This window comes from Muscardinus avellanarius (genome assembly GCF_963383645.1).
Source record: "Muscardinus avellanarius genome assembly, chromosome: 14".
Taxonomy (NCBI): domain Eukaryota; kingdom Metazoa; phylum Chordata; class Mammalia; order Rodentia; family Gliridae; genus Muscardinus; species Muscardinus avellanarius.
In genome coordinates this window covers 63136612-63154508 of record NC_137800.1, presented here as the reverse complement: position 1 = coordinate 63154508, position 17897 = coordinate 63136612, and the positions used below count along the sequence as shown (strand labels likewise).

The following is a 17897-nucleotide window of genomic DNA, read 5'->3' as shown; positions in this document are numbered from 1 at the left end:
AACTCCTTGGTAATAAATAAGCTTGGATGTTTTCAGCCCTGCTTTCAAGTGTGAGTTACGGGTGAACTTGTTTCAGGCTGAGGATGGGCTGGGGCAACGGGGAGCTGCCGTGTCCTGCTCAAACCGGCCCCGGGCCACCGCTGCCCCTCAGAACTCGTCGATCTTCCTCTGTAGGTACTTCAGCATGGAGTCCATCCCCTGGGCCGAGCCCCAGATCTTCTTCAGCACCTCGCACTCCCTCTCGTTGGCCTGCTCCAGCTCCACCTTCATGTTGCAGCGCACGAGGGCCTTGGACTCCTCCAGCACCTGCACCAGGCAACAGGCAGAAGTTACGGAGTGTGTCGCCCCGCCCGTCACCATCGCCAACACTCACAATAGTGCCCGGCCTAGCGTATAGACTGCAGTCGGCTCTTCTCGCCGTGGGTTCAATCAACCTTGAATTAAAAATATTTGGTAAAAATCCTACTATGTCTATACTGATGTACGGACTTTTTTCTTATTCCCTAAAACCATGAACATAGAATTTACAGCTTACTAGGCGCGGTAAACTATTGAGGAAGGCTTTAAAGCACATGGGAGGGTATACACAGAATGCAAATACTATGGCATTTTTCTTTTCTTTTTTGTGATACTGAAAATTGAACCCAGGGGTACTGTATCTCAAGAAAACCCCCTAGCCTATTTAATTTTGAAATAAGGTCTTGCTAAGTTGCCAAGGCACGCCTCGAACCTGCAATTCTCCTGTCTTAGCCTAGGAAGTATTGGGATTATAGGCATGAGCCACGCCACCTGGTTACTATGGAGTTTTTACAGAAGGGACTTGATCATCTGTGCGTTTTGGTATCCATGGAGGCTTGGAACCAATGTCCCATGGATATGGAGGGATGGATGTATATTTGCATGTTGGATAAATTCTCAACTTCAAAATGGGTCTTCAGCCATTTCAAGAGCTGGGTTGTTATACTCTGGCCCTCACCAACCACTGGATGGCCTGGACCTTGCATCACTGCCAAGGCCAGTGGGGATCCCCAAACTGGATGTTTACACTATTGATGCTTGGTAAAAATTCTAAGAAGGCCTGTGGAGGGGGTTTTCTAAACAAAATTTAATTTTAATTAAGAAGACTGTTCATATATCTGGGAGAATTTAGATGAGAGATAGGGGATAACATCTCATTCTATAAGTTGCTAAATGCGATTTCGTTAGAAAACTGAATATTATTCAGTATATTTATTCAACAAAAACTTAGGTCTACTGTGTGTGTGTGTGTGTTAAATGCAATCACATTATATAAAAGGGCTTTAGAAATGGTAAAGAATGATATCAATGTTGGTTGCTATAGACTTTGTTCAGACATTCTATGTCACTAAGTTTTAGGCCAAAGCCCATTCCTCTAACTTTTGGGTGGTAAAGGGAAGCCGAGGTTAGCAGACCTGGAGTGAGGCATCAACTGCAACCTGTCACACTGTGAACAAAGGCGGTTGTGCTAGGAGCCAGTGTGAAAGATTTAGGAAATACTACTTGACTCTCTGGAGAATAATTGTTTTAAAAAACAGGATTGAACCTACGTGTGTCCTACCTCTAAGCTACGCCTCCAACCCCCATTTTATTTTTTGAAACAGTGTCTGACTAAAGTTTTTTTTTTTTTTTTTTTTGATGGTAGTAGGGATTGAACCCAGGGACATTCTACCTCTGAGTTATACCCCCAGCCCTATTTTATTTTGAAACAGGGTCTTGTTAAGTTGCAGAGGGTCTAAGTTGAGGCTGGCCATGAACCTGAGATCCTCCTGTCTTAGCCTCCCAAGTACTGGGATTATAAATGTGTGCAACTATGCCTGGTAGAAAAGACTTTTTAAAATAAAGTAAAAGAACCATTGGACGTACAACAGGATTGCATGAGGCCAGCTCCTTGATTCGAACCATGACTTCCTGGGTGAAGGTCCCTGGCCAAAACACCTGGGAGACCAGGCCCTTGCCACATGCCTCCTGTGCGGTCAGCTTCCTCCCGCTGAGCAACATTTCATTTGCCTGGAAGGAAGAAGAGTTGATAGAATGAGAAACAGGGGTTAGGGCGCAGGCAGGGAAGATCCATCCTGAAAACTCATCCCTAGGATATCCAAACTGAGGATGGACGTTTGAAATCACACGAATCTGCCACATTCTCCTCTCGTGGCCAGTAGAATATGCTATGTTGCACGGCAGGGCCACTGGGCAGATGGGAGAGTCATCCTGGGTCAGAGACTTCCTTAAAACACACAATGCCAAAGGTGACATGGGATCACATGGATTTGACACAGAAGTCCAAAAGAAAAGGTCTGTTTGTGGTGAATTTGTAAAGTTATTGGCATGACTTCCCTCCTCCATCTGCCTTCCTCCTAATGCCAGTCCCTACATGTGAACTCCTAACAGGTAAAACAATCCTGGGAAAATGAGCTATAAGTAAGGTTAGGTGATTTCTAATTTTAAGAATTTGGACCAGGCACAAAATGGCTGCACGGCGTTTCCACATCCAAGAGAGGCTGGGGTGACTGTTCTTGACAGTGTCCATGGCCGTGATGCTGCTGCTGGAAGACACTTTGTAAAACAAGAAACTAGCAGGCAGGATCTGAATGTGTCCAAAACGACTGCAGCCTGTTTAAGAGGGTCAGGCATGCTTATTTCACATGACTCACTTGAGAAGGCAACATTCACTTTTGTTTAGAAAGCTATGTATGCTGATCTGTGGAGCCGGTTTTAACTGTGTCCTGGACTCTAGGTCACTTTTCAGACCTCAGGCCAGTCTGTACGAGTTTTCCATCTCTGAGCCACAGGCACAAACACTGAGATGGGCAGAAGGGAAGAGTGTGCACCTGACAAGCTTCAAGCAGCCTCAGGCGAGTTTCCTGCTGGGTTTCTCTGGCAGGGCCAGCCTTCCTGAGACCCTGATTATCTGAAGACCTGATTTTAAGCCTTGGAACTCAGGTAACACTTGTAGTATGGAACTCCCTTTTACAGAGGTGAAATCACCATGAAAAGGGCCGAGCTTCCACGTGTGTTCCTTAGTTGACAGTGTCTGCTTACTTCCTGTGATATGCTGCTGCTGCTCATAGCTTTAACTAGTATTTTTGGTAGTACTTGGAATTGAACTCAGGGGTATTCTTTGGGCTATACCCTCAGTCCTATTTTATCTTTTCTTAGTTTGAAGTACAGCTTCACTAAGTTAGTGCAATTATCGCCTTGAACCTGCGATCCTCCTGTTTCGGTCTCCCAAGTACTGGAGTACAGGTGTGCGCCACATGCCTGGCTCATTTGTTGCCTGTGAAGCGCAAATGCAGAGCACACCTGCACGAGCCGCAGAGCACTATGCGGCGATTCCCTGCCCTTCAGCAGAGACAGAGCGGCGTGAGGGTTCTCGATCGCCCCCCTCGCTCGCTTTGGACAAAGTCACAAGCATCTGAAGAGTCTGGGATGTTCTGCTTACACCCCAGGCAGAAAGAACAGCCCCTGAGAAATTGAATTATGGTCCATAAACAAACAATGGATTTCGAAAGCTGACAGAACTTTACTGTTGGACGTTCTGACAGCTCTCCCAAAGGTGGATTCCAATGCTGGAACAAAGGATGACAGAAAGGGGCACCTGGGGGCCAGGCTGGGGGGAGTTCTCTAGGGCAATGGGTTTCCCTTTCCTAGGCCATGTCTCATTCTCAACAAACAGAGAAGACAAGACCACAACTTGATCCCTTAAATTAAGCGTGAATATGTTCTCAAGATCAACAAGAACCATGGAGCCTAACCTAGGGCCATGGACACCAATGGTCTCACCAGGCCCAGGGAGCCATCTTGCCAGGCAAGAAGTGGAGAAGTGCCCTGCGGGGGGGGGGGGGGAGGAGTAAAGCTCTATCTTCAGCTCTTCTCTGCATTGTCACTTTCTGTCATTTGGGGGTCAGGCAATAGCCACACACTGCTCTCTTCCCTGTTTCTCTCCTGTTCATCCTTTTGCTTGGTTTTGTGGACCTGGAAAGCCCATCAGAACCACCCTTTCCTCTAGCCAGCAAACTGTCATGGTGGAAGGTTTTCCTCCTCTGAACCTGGCTGGCACTGTACCCGCTTGTCGTTGGAATCTTTCCTGACTCCTTTTCTCTATTCTGGATGGCTGTATGCACAGGGCAATGAAGGGTGTTGCAGAATTTTTTTTTTTTTTTTGGTGGTACTGAGGTTCCTGGAAACCCTTCTACCTCCAGGCTACACTCCCAGATCTATTTTATATATTATTTATTTGGAAAGAGAGTCTCTTAAACCACCAAGGCTGGCTTCGGACCTGCGCAATCCCCGGTCTCTGCCTCCCAAGCGTGGGGATTACAAGCGTGTGCCACTACGCCTGGCATGTTTCAGAATTTATCCAAGAGTCTGAACAGGACTGACGCCAGCTGTTCACGTTCTTCAAACTCGTCAAAAAAAAAAAAAAAACAAAAAACAAAAGAAAACAACCCCAAAGTGAAATACCACCACCAAAAATAAACAAACAAAAAACTACTAGGAAAAATTTCTCCTTGGTCACATTAGCAGGATTAAAGAGACTGCATCCAAATGAGGGTATTCCCATGTGTAATTTTCATTAGTTTTAAAATGGGAGGCTTTGAACTATCCAAATAGACTTGGCCAAGATGAAATCTCCGAGAAATTCACTAGCTGTAATGCAAACAACCCACAAAAACACCTGATGTGGCCAACACTGTCTAAATATTTAAAAAAGGCTATTAAGTTACTACTGGACAATGTGAAATGCAGAGGAGGCCGGATGGGGCCAGGGCATCCACTTGCCACTTGCTCCCTCGGCCAGGCATCTCTGAACGAGGGAGGGCAGCTGCCCTTGGTGAGCGCAGGGAGACACCGGCCACTGACTGGGTGCTTCTCTAGCTATCCTCCTGATGATTCTTTCAGCCGGTTCATCCTTTGGGCTCCCCTCCTGAAGGAGCAGACTCTTTCGGTGTCAACTGCAGCACTCAAAACACCTTCTGCAGAGGTGGGGCGTCCATGACAGGAGTGTGGCTTTGCAGAGGGTCTGGCCCATGGCAGGCACACTATGAATGTCTACTGGGGACAAGGAGGGCTCGCCAGTTCATCTACAGGTCACAGAGTTTGGTAGACATGCTTGGGAAAACAAAACTCCAGACTTGCCTCAGGCTGTTGAGAAAGGACGTGTATCCTTTCAAGAAGAGCTGCCATGCTACAAGTCACCTCCACAATTACTTTCTGCATAGAGGTTTAGTCAAACACTCTGCTTAAACTTTTGGATTTACACTGTGAAGCGAAGGGTTTCTCATCCTGGGTGCAAGAGACATTTGGGGCCAGGTTAAACTTCGGGGTATAGCATCCTGTGTGTTGGAGGATGCTAAGTAGCCCTTGGCTTCTGCTGACCAGTATTGCTCCAGCTGCCACTTGTCCCCAGCATGAGGCAAAATCACCTCAGTTGAGAATAGACTCCAAAATGAAACAAAAGGTCTAGACTTATCCAGTGGGGAAAACATGCCAGACCAAGGAGCTCACCTTGCGACAACTCAGACCCATTTATGGATCTTTCTAGCACGTCACCTCCCAGATTCCACAGCAAGCAGCAAGGCGCCACTTCCAAAGTGCCTTTGCCTGGAGGTGTCTGAATACCTGGTTTGTCTCACATCTTCCTCAGACCTGCCTGCCCATGCATCTTTACTGACACATCTACCTAGATCCCCAGATTTTAGCCTTTACAGAAATAACTAAAAATGAGCTCAGTATGATGCTGTTGCTAATAAGTTTGCTGCTTGAATGGTAGTAGTTATTAGATGATCTATTTGTAGTAAAAAATTACAATGAATTTAATGAAATTTTACTGATGACTATTTCAGCCTGCAACTGATAGTGTCAGGTGGTGCAAAATGACACAGACCTGGCTCCTGTGACTTTATGGACAATATGGAGCATCACCCAGGGTGGACACAGACAAGTCTCCAATTCAGGGAATAGCAGGCAACAGAGAACTCCTCAGCAGGCCCTCGCATGGCTGGGTGCTTCTGGGGCGCTAACGACCAGGTGCAGTGGTGGGCCCTTGGGACAACCGTGAGGCCACAGCAGCTCCAGAAGGCTTTGCCAGGGCTGTGCCACAGCTCAGCTTTGCCCTCTGCCCAACCCTGTTTCCTCCCTCCCTCCCATGGATGGGAACACCTACCCCACCAAATCCTGCTTGCCCAAACCCACCTCAGCCTCCAGGAAAGCTGCCTTGTGACAGCTGAGAGTAGAAAAAATGTGAGGAGAGCATTTGGGGGCTGACGGCTCCCCGCTGGCTGGCAAGGACCAACGACCCAGCACTGGCGCCGTCACGTGCTCTGCTCATGGGTGGCGGGATGGGATTGCTTACCATCACGATGCAAGCAGAGGCTCTTGGGTGGCAGAGGAGCGGAGGGAGCCGAGAGCAGTGCCCAAGTCCCAGGCAGCTCGCCACCCACCCAAGGAAGGTCTCTGTGCTGTGAGAGGGGAGGCATGGGGGCTTCTGGACTCTGAACCCCAGAATCCTCTTGCTCCGTGTGCCTGTGGAATGGCCCACCTGTCTCCACTAAGAACACTGTCCCCCTGACTGCAGAGAGTGTGTGTGTCCTCTCTCTCAAGATAATCCGGCTCCCCTAAGTCCTGCCCTATCTCCTCTTCTGCCAACAGACCTGTAACTCGACCCCTCCCCCAGGAGACCTGCAGGGCCAGCTGGAGGTGCTGGTGGGGGCTGTGGTGAGCCTCGTGGTCATACATGGACATGCAGTCCAAAAAAGGACAACTTTACTGGAACCTTGCTTGGCAGTGGCTATAAAAGACAGTAGTGAGGAAAATGCCCCAAATCGGGTGGGAGGTACCCCTGGCCACCCACCTGCTAGGGCAGAAGATGTGGATCAATGCTGGAATGCTGGCCCATGGCGGGAACGGGAGGGGGCCTGGAAGATTGGGGACAAGATCATCTGGGGAAGAGCCATGTGGATGGAGGGAGGATGGATGGGAATGTGTACAGGCTGCTGTTGTGCTTCGTGTCCACCAGGAGCATCCCGCATGGAAGGGGCACTAGCCAGCTAGGCAAGGCGGCTGATGGTGGCCAGTCCTGCCTGCTGTCCACTCTGGTGCCGGCCTGGTTAGACATATGAACCGACTGCTTTTGGTTTGAGAAGTGGAGTTCTGTAGCATGGACTTTGACTTATCAAGGTGACTTAGCTAGCACAAGACACCTGTCCCGTAGCAGGATCTCAGGCAACGTTAGTCTCCGAGGCTCACAGAGGGTCCAGTCCACTGGCACAGGGGCCCCAGGACTGTGCCCGGCCAGAAGAGCCTCCTGTGGAGCGTGCACCATGGAGCCCTGTGGCTGAGTCACGCATGGCTGGCCCTTGCAGAAGCCACAGCGGGTGGATTGTTGGGAGGCCTGAGGCGGGCACAGCACCAGAGTGGAGGTGTGCTCCCTGAGGGCGGGCTGCATCTTCCAAATGTGACCCCAACAGCAAGGATTCGCAGTCGGGGACAGGTGAAATGGGACCTGCCTGGTCTTGCTATCCAATGGGATGACTTTGGCCCCAGCAGGACATGGTGACCAGGCCTCTGACCCCTTAGGAACAAGGACCCCACTGCCAGAATCGGCAGAGGCCAGCAGAGGCAGTGGTGGCTGCTGTTCATTCTACTAACCTTCCTTTGCCTCTCCTTTAAAAAATTCATTCTTAAAAACTCTGCTTTTTGCTGGGCGTGGTGGCGCACGCTTGTAATCCCCGCGCTTGGGAGGCTGAGACAAGAGGATCTCACAGGTTCGAAGCCAGCCTCAGCTACTTAGTGAGGCTCTCAGCAACTTAGTGAGACCCTGTTTCCAAATAAAATATAAAAAATGGGTCTGGGAGTATAGCCCGGAGGTAGAAAGCCTCTGGGTTCCACCCCTGGTACCACACACACACAAAAAAAAAACCCCAAACAAAACAAAACAAAAAAAACCCTCTGCTTTTTGTAGTAAGTTTAGACGTACTGAAAAACCAAAATGTTTAAGAGTTCCCATTAGTTGTCTCTTATTTCCCTGAGTTAACATGTTGGTTGAAACCAGAAAATTGCCAGAGACATCATATTGTTCCCTAAACTACAAATCCTATACCGACTTTTCCTGTTTCCCCATGCCTGCCCTTCTGATGATCTGGGAGCCCATGCAGGGTCCACACTGCTCTGAGTTGTCATGCCCCCTGGTCATCTGTTCAAGACAGTCCCCGAGTCTCAGTGTCTCCTTGAGCCCTTGGCACCTGTGAGGAGCACTGTTCAGGCGCAGACTGTCCCACAGCCTGGGCGTGTCTGAAGTTTTCTTATGACTAGGCTACGCAACGCACTTTGGCGGGAGTCTCACAAGTGGTAGAGGCTGCGGCTGTCTCAGCGCATCACATGGGCCACACCAGGGCCAACAAGCCTTATTTCTGGTGAATTTGAACTATTCAGTAAGGTGGTGCCTGCCAGGTTTCTCCACTGCGAAGTTACTTTTGTCCACTGCAAGTATCAAGAGGGTACAAATATCCTTTTCCTTCATTCTTTTCCCCTCCCTCTTGGATATTGGATATTGAACCCAGGAGCAATCTAAGTCTGAGCTATACCCTAAGCCCTTTTTGAAACAGGGTTGCTGAAGCTGGCCTCAAACCTGCAAACCTCCTGTGTCAGCCTCCCAAGTACTGGGATTACATAAAGGTGTGCGCCAATGAGTCAGACTGTTTGCCATCCTTCACTGCTTAACATGCTAAGGTGGTTCTTGTTTGAAAGTTATTACTGTCAACTCTCCCTCCTCTAAGTTTCCCTCAGGAAGATAAGGCCGCTAGAGCCCGAGGAACTGCTCTCCAAAGGAGCAAGAGAAGGATCCCAGCAACACAGGGTAGACCTCCAAGTGCGGCCCCACGGCCACAGCAGTGGGTGATGCTGACACCTGACAGCCACTGGCTTCTGTGGGGCTTCCCTCGCTGCAGAGAGCCACTTCGTGCATGGACACAGCACTCTTCCCATGTGTCCCCTCAATGACCGGCCCAAAAATGAAGCAGCCAGGCGGGCCCAGACTGTCCGGTCCTGCTCACGCCTGTCTCTTCAACAGCTGCCAGCTATGTGAGAATTCTGTGTCAAAACTGGCCTTAGTGGCCACTACCTCTTGCCCTATCTCAAGGACTAAGTGAGGACATGTATAGATGCTTGACAAATCACAAGCCGTAACAAAAACACAAACCATAAGGGATATATTTGTTTAAACAGTTAAATAAAAACCACCAAATCGGGCTGGGCGTGGTGGTGCACGCTTGTAATCCCCGCACTTGGGAGGCGGAGACAGGAGGATCACACAGGTTCAAAGTCAGCCACGCTTGCATAAGAGACCCTGTTTCAAAAATATAAAATGGGTCTGGGAGTGTAGCCCGGAGTAGAAGGGCTTCCAGGAACCCAGTACCACCAAAAAAAAAAAAAAAAAAAAAAAACAAAAACCCACCAAATCATATTGGGGTTTTCTTCTCTGCAACTTTGCTTCCTCACTGTGTTCTCTGACAAGTGCAAGCTTGTAGGTTACTTGATAAAGAACTCTGCAGTAATTAATGGTGGTTATTAGTGTTAACTCTGCAAAGCTGTAGGCTTCTTACTGCAGGGGCCCTTTTCTAAGGAAAGAGGTAAAACAGTGCAATGTTCTATAACCAAGATCGGGATTACAAGTATACCTGACAGGAAGTCCCCACAGAATGACACACTGTATAGAATGAGAAAAACAATAACCAAACTAGATTTCTTCAGGACAAATTTCTAGAATGATCTTTTTTTTTTTTTAAAGGTACTCACAGATGCTCCTCCCATAATCTTGGGAAACATAACGGTAGAACAGCCATCTGGACTCTGTCCGAAGGTAGTATAGGGTGTTTGAAACCAAGCCTTTTCGTTAGCCCAGACCACATCACAAAGAGGCAATATGGATGCTCCTAGTCCAATGGCTGGGCCATTTACTGCTACAATAATAGGCTTCTTAAACTGAATGAAAGTATTCACGAAGTTTCTAAAATGAAAAATAAATGGGGAATTACTCAAAACATTGCATATTTGAGCAGATGAAAAAAATCTATTATGGAATTCAATTTACCAAGATGTAAACTCTGGAAATCATTAAATATTAAGATTTCTTGAAGGCCTTTTCCCAGAAGGCGTGGACCACAGATTTACTGACTGCGTGGTACAAAGGCTTAACAAGAGCCTGGACACACACAGGCAGCTGTTACAATGGGCCTTTGCGGGTGTTATGGGTAACACAGCTGGAGACTACTTCTGTATCTGCAATTAGCTCTTGGGCTCTCAGACTAGTAACCCTGCTCCTCAACCTTTTCCCCATGAAGTAATAAGGAACCCAATCATATTAAGGGATTCTTATGACCAATCAAAGAGCGATCCTAGAGGAAGCTTGGCACAGGGCACACTGACACTGCTTGTTGTGAGCAAACAGTAGTGGGTCAGGCATTGGAAACCATGGGGTCTGGGTCTAGCTTTGGTATGTGATCTCAGACAGCCCATTAGTTAGTTATCTGGAAACAACAGGTATTTCCTGAATGTACACTCAACTAGATTAAATGACCCAGGGATCACGGAGACAGGTTGGTTTAGGACACAAGATCTGCAAACAAGCACTCAGAACACCACAGGCATACGCCTGCCCCATTCTGTATTCCAGTGTACACTGGCAGGTCCCTTGCTCCAAGGAGAGCAGGGGTTGGGGGGGGCTTGTGGAGCAGGCTCTGCAAATCACGGAATATTATTAAATGGAGCCAATGCTGCTTCTGATCTGTTTGGGATCAGGGTGGAAAAGTGGGCTGATTTCTTATTTAGGGGAGGTTGGTGCCTCGCTATGTTGAGAACAGGCTTCTTCTTCTCAATCCTGGATGCTCATTATGCTCTGAATTTGTTTCTTGTTATTTTTTGGTACTAGGGATGAAACTACCTCTGAGCTACACCCCCAGGCCTTTTTATTTTCTACTTATTTTTTGTGGTGCTGGGGATTGAACCCAGGGGCATTCTACCTGAGCTGCACCCCCAGCCCTATTTTATTTTTAAACAGAATCTTGCTAAGTTGCTGAGGCTGTCCTTGAATCTGTTCTCAATCTCCCAAGTACTGGGATTACAGGTGTGTGCCAATGCACACGGCTCATTTCTTGTTAGGATGTAACAGCGGAGAAGAGGGTAAAAATACATTGAAATATAAATACAAGATCATCAATCCTTTTTAAGCAGTCTGAGTTGTGAATCAGAAATGCAGAATAAATAGAGCTTTTCAGTTGCTGGATTCTAACTGGAGCCCACTGTTAGTACTGAAAATAGCTACCCAGACGCTCTCTACGACTCAGTAAGTTAAAAAGCTGGAGCGATCTGTTCAGATATCTGAAGATTATACTCAGCATCTAGTTTCATCAATTCTCCCTGCCCCAGTATTGGCAAGATGGTTTGCAGACTTTTCTGGAAGGGGCAGGCTGGGGAGGTGAGGCGCATGCATGTGTGTGAGTGTTCTGTGAAGAACATAAAGAGGAGGGCTGCAGAGTGCAGCAGCTCATCAAAGGCACAGTCAGCGCAGTGACCTCAGCCTGGCCTGGACGGCCCCACGGGCTGTGGGATCTTTGCCTTAAGCAAGAATTAATTCATTCCAATGAATGAGTTTCATTAAGATTTTCTAAATGATAAGGCCTGAGGCACTGTCAGAAAGATCACGATGGAGTTTAATGGTACAAAGAGAGCCAGACAACCTTTCAGCCAGGTTCTTGACATAAGTGTAAAGATATGATGCTACTGCAGTTGTGCTGCTGTGAGAGGCTCTCGGGTCAGTGACGTGGGATGGGAACACACTTCTTATGCTCAGATACTGACATCCCTTGGAAAGGCAACTGCTGATCTATCTCTATGGTATGAAGAAACTGCTCCCAAAATACAACTCCCCAGGTGTCTGGAGAAGTCCCACTCTCATAAGGTCATGGGAAGTGAAATTTGCTCCAGTGCAGGCACCTGGAAATAATGATGAGTATAGATTAACCTGAAATTAGCCATTAAAATTGGGGTAATAAAAATGATTCTAAAAATAAAATTAAAAACTCCATATGATATTGCTCTCTCCCATGTTCTATGTTTATATAAAACAAGTAAAAAAAATCTGTGTGTGTGTGTGTGTGTGTGTGTAGTAGTAGTAGTAGTAGTAGTAGTAGTAGTATGGATTGAACCCAGGGGCATTCTACTTCTGAGCCATACCCCCAGTCCTTTATAACTTTTTATTTTGAAAGAGGGTCTCACTGAGTTGCTGAGGGTTTCTCTACATTGCTGGGGCTGGCCTTAAACCTGTCATCTTCCTGACTCAGCCTCTCAACTACAGTGATCGCAGGTATGTGTCACCGTGTTCAGCTGCAAAGAAAAAAAAAAAAAAAAAACAAACTGTTTTTAAGTAGATGAAGAAAAATCAGAATTTGGAGTTTAGCAGCCTGGTAACTAAAGGTTTTGGAAACTGAAATTTTCTTTTGATTTTTGCCTGAAATGGTAACTTCAACTGAAACTGGCGGCTTTTTCTGGGAGGGGCGAGAGTTCACCTGTACACACTAAAGCACAGATTTACCCTTTCACAGGGAACCAGCTTTTCTGAGGTGAAGCTCTGTGAGGCTTAAAAAAAAAAATTTGGTCCACACAGAAAGTCATTTTGTTAGAAAACAAAAACAACAAAACCAAAAACCTTCCTTGAAATGCTCTGTCTGGTAGAAACTTCTCAGGGCTGCCGGGCATGGTGGTGCACGCTTGTAATCCCCATCCTTGGGAGGCTGAGACAGGAGGATCGCGCAGGTTCGAGTGGGCAGCCTCAGCTGGCTTAAGTGACCCTGTTTCCAAATAAAAATAGAAAAAAAAATAGGTCTGGGAGTGTAGCCCGGAGGTAGAAGGCTCCTTGTGAGCTAAGAATCCAGCCAGAGGGTCTGGAGGTGGGGCTGCCCTGGGCTGCCTGGGCCTCTCAGCAGCCAGGGCAAGGAGGGCCAGTCTGCAGCTTTTGCTGTGTGTAAAGTCAAAACACATGAATGTGCAAAATGCAAAACAACAGTATTTTCATCAAATTATTTGTGAACTAACTCAGTGGGGCTATGTGGGGAATGGAAGGAAAGGAAAAGAGATAGCTCTCATAAAAAATTACTTTAAAAAGACTCGTAGCTAAAGTTCTTCTGGGAAGAATGTTTACAGACATCACAAAGTGAGACAATCTCAAGAGTCTAGGGATTGCCGGGGCAAATAAGGCAACGAGGATCTAAAGTTGGGGAGCGGCTCACTGTCTCTTGAATGTCTGGAATAAGGATGGAATGGAGAAGTTAAATTCTAGGTCAGTTTACTTGCTTGCTTTGTTTTTTCTCCAAACCCTCTAACCTGGGGTGGTGGGGCTGCTCAGTCTGAGCTCACCTCTCATCCTGCAGACACAAAGGGCAGCTATGGGTCCCTTCAGACTTCAAAAGTTTAAGGATATATGCTAATTCCTAATAATTTTGTTTTTATCACAAATGGTCTGGATACTTTATTCCAAATAATCTACAAATTGGTTATCACTACAAATATCTGACAATAGAATAACCTACCATAGATACCTGACAACCTAATGTTTAATCCAATCTTTCTCTTTGGGAAACCTGCTACTACAAAGTCTGTAAGCTTTGAGGAAGTTGAGACGAGATGCCACAGAAACAAAGAGAACATACAGAGAAAGAGGTTTTGTGTGTAATCTGATCTTACCCATATAAAATTAATTTAAATGCAAACAAGCAAGAGAAAGGTTAAGTGAATCTGGTGTAACTAATTACTTTTTCTGGTGCTGGCAGAGTATATTAAGAAAAATTCACACACGAAAATATAATCACTTGAAGAAAAAACAAGTAGGCTTTCTGGAAGCAGGATTTGACTCTTTCCTAAAATACCTATTCAATTTTTTCGTGGGGAGCGAGGAGAGAGGAGTGGGAATGTGGAGGGATGGGAGAAGAAATGAGAGGGGAGCTGAAAACAACATTATTTTAAATTACCTAAAAGATCAAGAAATGAGGCCTCTATTTAGATCTGCCTTGATCTTTTTATTGTTTTACTAATCCCAGTACCACAAGCCTCAGCCACTGTCCAGGGTAATTTACCACTGGAAGGAGGAGGGGGCTGAACACCAAGATTTATGAATGGAGATCAGGGAAAAGTCTACATGGGGAAGCGGAGCCAAAACTCAGAAGGCATTGGCTGACAGGACCTATTTTCTCATTACAGTGAAGTTACCAAAAAGCACAGCGTTATGTGTGAACTCAGTGTGATCTCATGAAAAATACACAAAATCACCACATGAGGCACAATGATTTGTATTTTAAAAATAAAACCTCAACATTCACATATGTAATTCATCTGAATGGATGGGTTAGTAGTGAGAAAATATCTATAAATTGTCTTAGAGATTCTGGTAATATGCCAGGGAATCATGCATATTGACCAAGCAGTTTAATTTTGAATTAAATAATAAGATGGTACCATCTAGTTCTATACCCACACGTGTGAAATTATTTAGGAGACCAGAATAAGTCAAATTTCTGAAAAAAGAGCTATATTACAATAGCCTGAAAATGATAATGTTCAAAAAGTTTAAGACATAGATAACTTCCTAACTATAAGTATACATAAGTATACTCCTCCCATTTTTGGTGGTACTGGGGATTGAGCCTGGGGGATATTCAACTCCTGAGCAACACCCCCAGCCATTGCATGCATGCATGCATTTATTTATTATGTATTAATTGTGGTACTGAGCCAGGGCCATTTATCTCTGAGCTATAACCCCAATCCATTTTTGCTTACTGTTTTTAAAATAGGGTATCCCAAGGTTGCTGAGAATACCACTAAATTGCTGAGGCTGTCCTTGAACCTGTGATCCTCCTCTATCAGACTCCCAAGTACTAGGATCACAGGCATGTACTACCACACCTAATGATATATTAATTTTAAAAATTATTAAACGTGTCATGAAAAGCAATGCCTGGAACCCCAAGGTGTGGGGCACCAGGTCTCCTCTGACAGCTGTTAAGGCAGCACTCATGAGAGGCAGTTTGGGTGATCTGTTAGAGGCCCCGCTACACCCCAGACCCACCAAAAGAGAAACACCCCAATCCTGCTGTGCGTCTCTACAATCATTTAGGAGATCAGAAAGCCCAGAGATACGAGGGCAGTACTCGAAGTTCTAGTCAGGAAAAGCCCAATAACTATCAAAAACTCAACTTCAACTCTGCAAATATCTGGGGGTTTGGGAGAAGACTCAACACACTTCACTGCCATTTTCCAAGTCTGCATCTTTTTAATTTTCCATCTTTTTATAAATTAAAAAAGGCAGACACAAAAGGTTCTCTAGGGGTCACATAGGGATATGTCCTTTTAGGGAGATAAGTAGAGAAATACAAGGCTCATGGTTGGTGACTGGTTTCATCCACTTTAAAATAAAATTTACCTCTGAAAAATTAGTGATTTTCAATTATACATATTGATTAGCATGGTAAATGAGAGGATGTGCTTACATCAGAATTAGGCAGTTCTAGGATGGGGTTAGGTACTGTTATGATATAGCAGTAGAAAAATCCAACCACAGAAGAAATGGAAATATTTGAGTCATAAAAGACAAAGCAATACAGTACAATCCATTTATTTAACAAAACTAAAACTAAATCTATATTATTTGTGTGTACATATAAAATATATAACAAAATATTTAGATCAAGAAAGCTATTGTACATTATGGCGACTATAGTAAACAGCAATGTATTGTGCACCCAAAAACTTCTAAGAAAGTGTATTCCAAGTGCCCTCACCACAAAAAACAAGCATGGAAGACAACACATGCCAGTTAGCTTGATTTAGCTGTTCTACAGTACGCAAACAGCAAAACGTCACGTGGTACACCATAAGTATTTTTACCCGTCAATTAAAAAATTGAAATAAAATTTAGAAAAAGGTTGTAGAAGATACAGAAACAAACAGCTAATAATCTGGATGGAATAAGAAAAGGAGTTTTTTTTAAAATCTAGCTCTTTATGTAGCCGGGACTCAGGATCAATGTGAACAAAAACATGTACTGCCTGTACTGAAGCCCGACACGAAACTTACCATGTTATATTATGAAACTAGCTTGCCTAAAGCCTAGACGATTTATTTCAGAGTCAGGCAAATGGAACCAAGAGAATCCATACTGTCCACAGGCTGAGGCCAGAGCGCATAGCACATAACGGGCAGCCCGAGTAGAGGACCGTGAGCAGTGTTCTCATCCCCAGAGTACCCCCTGAGCACTCTGGGGGTTAAGCCAGCCCTGGAGCCCGCTACCGGCCCAAGGCACGCAGTAATTTATGCCAGGCCCACAGAAGAGCCCGATGATTTAATTTTGCTATGAGAGCCTCCCAGAGGTAGAAGATGCACATGTTACCCTCAAGGCCTGTCTGGGCCTGTTGTCAAGACACATAACGCCCGAACCAATGTTTAAAACACGCTGTTTCTGCATACCTGATAGCTTCTGCCATTTTAGTGCTTTCTCTTTTTCTGTCGTCCGTGAGACGTCGTATAAAATAAATAAAGTCGAGACCACAACAGAAGACGCTGCCAACCGCGCTGAGCAGCACCAGCTTGCTGTCGTCGGCAGCGGCCGTGTTCAGAGCGCTCTGCACCTCTTTCATTACCTGCAAGTCACCACAGGTTCAAGTGGTAAAGAGCATTTGGAGTACAGAATCCTACAAGCACTTTATTAAGGATACTCTGGAGCCACAGAAAACACATTCCCAGCCTGATGTAGTTCACTATCTCCACCATGACTTTAAATAACCTGCGCATTTCTTAGTTTCTATAACCAAAGATTGGGATGCTGGGATGTAGAATGAATAGAACTATGTAAGTATTTATAAATAGAATGTACCTAGGAAGACACGGGAGTCTACATCACCTCACTACATGGGAGTCTACAGCACCGTCCTGTTCTAGAGCCACCGCATCTCTCAGTAGACGAGCCAAGTCCCACGTTGTAGTCACTGGGTATTTCTACAGTTTGGACAGCAGGTGGCACATTTAACCAGTTCAAAGAAGTTTCTGGTTGTGTGTGTGTGTGTGTGTGTGTGTGTGTGTGTGTGTGTGTGTGTGTGTGTGTTTAACCAGCCTGCCAATGTGGGACAGAAAAGTAGTTGGTGCAGAAGTACATTAAGTACAAGCATATCAGCACGAGAGGGTAATTTTATAAGGGCACAAGCTCATTCAAAATTATCACAATGAAGAATTAAGAATAACCAGCAAAGGGAGTCTGCTGTCTAAAAATGTAGAGGCCTAGGCCTGAATTGGTTGGTGACGTGACCCTGGCCAGACACAAACTTTCTGGTCTGGTTTTCTTGTCCAGAAACAAAGAGCCCAAGCAGCTCACAAGTGGAAAACAAGCAACCACTAGAACTTCAAACTTTGGTGAGACAGAGTACAGATCCAACTGCTCCTGACTCTGGATAGTCTGTAGAATTAGCCTTTGAACTTCGCAAGCACCAGGGCCTTTGAAGCTGACCACTAGGTACTACTGACACAAACATGGCTGGCAATCCCTGTCGCTGTCTGCTTGCCACAGTGCTGAAGAATATCTGTTACTAGGATGGTGATAAAATACTCCGAAGGGACCGGGACCCAGGGCATTTTAATTTTCTTTGATCAAAGAACCTGCCAAAGAGTCTGAAGGAAGCTAAAGCAAAGCATGCGCACGCACCTATCTCCCGGGACTGCGGGGAGGCCCTGTGGATGAAGAGCTCCTGGCCCAGGAAGTGAACAAGGACAGAGGAGAGCTGCCATCTCCTCATGCAGAGCCATACAGGCAGGAGAATGGAGCGCACATTCGGCACACA

At 45.9% G+C, this 17897-nt stretch overlaps 1 protein-coding gene across 1 annotated transcript in view; it reads right to left on the bottom strand.

The window, feature by feature from the left end:
- Positions 1 to 147: 147 nt before the first annotated feature.
- Positions 148 to 17897, bottom strand: part of CDYL (chromodomain Y like) — a gene marked incomplete at both ends in the record, with an annotated part of 169499 nt that continues 151749 nt past the window's right edge. Inside the window, 4 exons of the mRNA XM_080710079.1 lie at positions 148 to 306; positions 1885 to 2028; positions 9814 to 10024; positions 16534 to 16706. Coding sequence (XP_080566205.1) covers positions 148 to 306; positions 1885 to 2028; positions 9814 to 10024; positions 16534 to 16706 — 687 coding nt within the window. The remainder of the gene's footprint in view (positions 307 to 1884; positions 2029 to 9813; positions 10025 to 16533; positions 16707 to 17897) is intronic.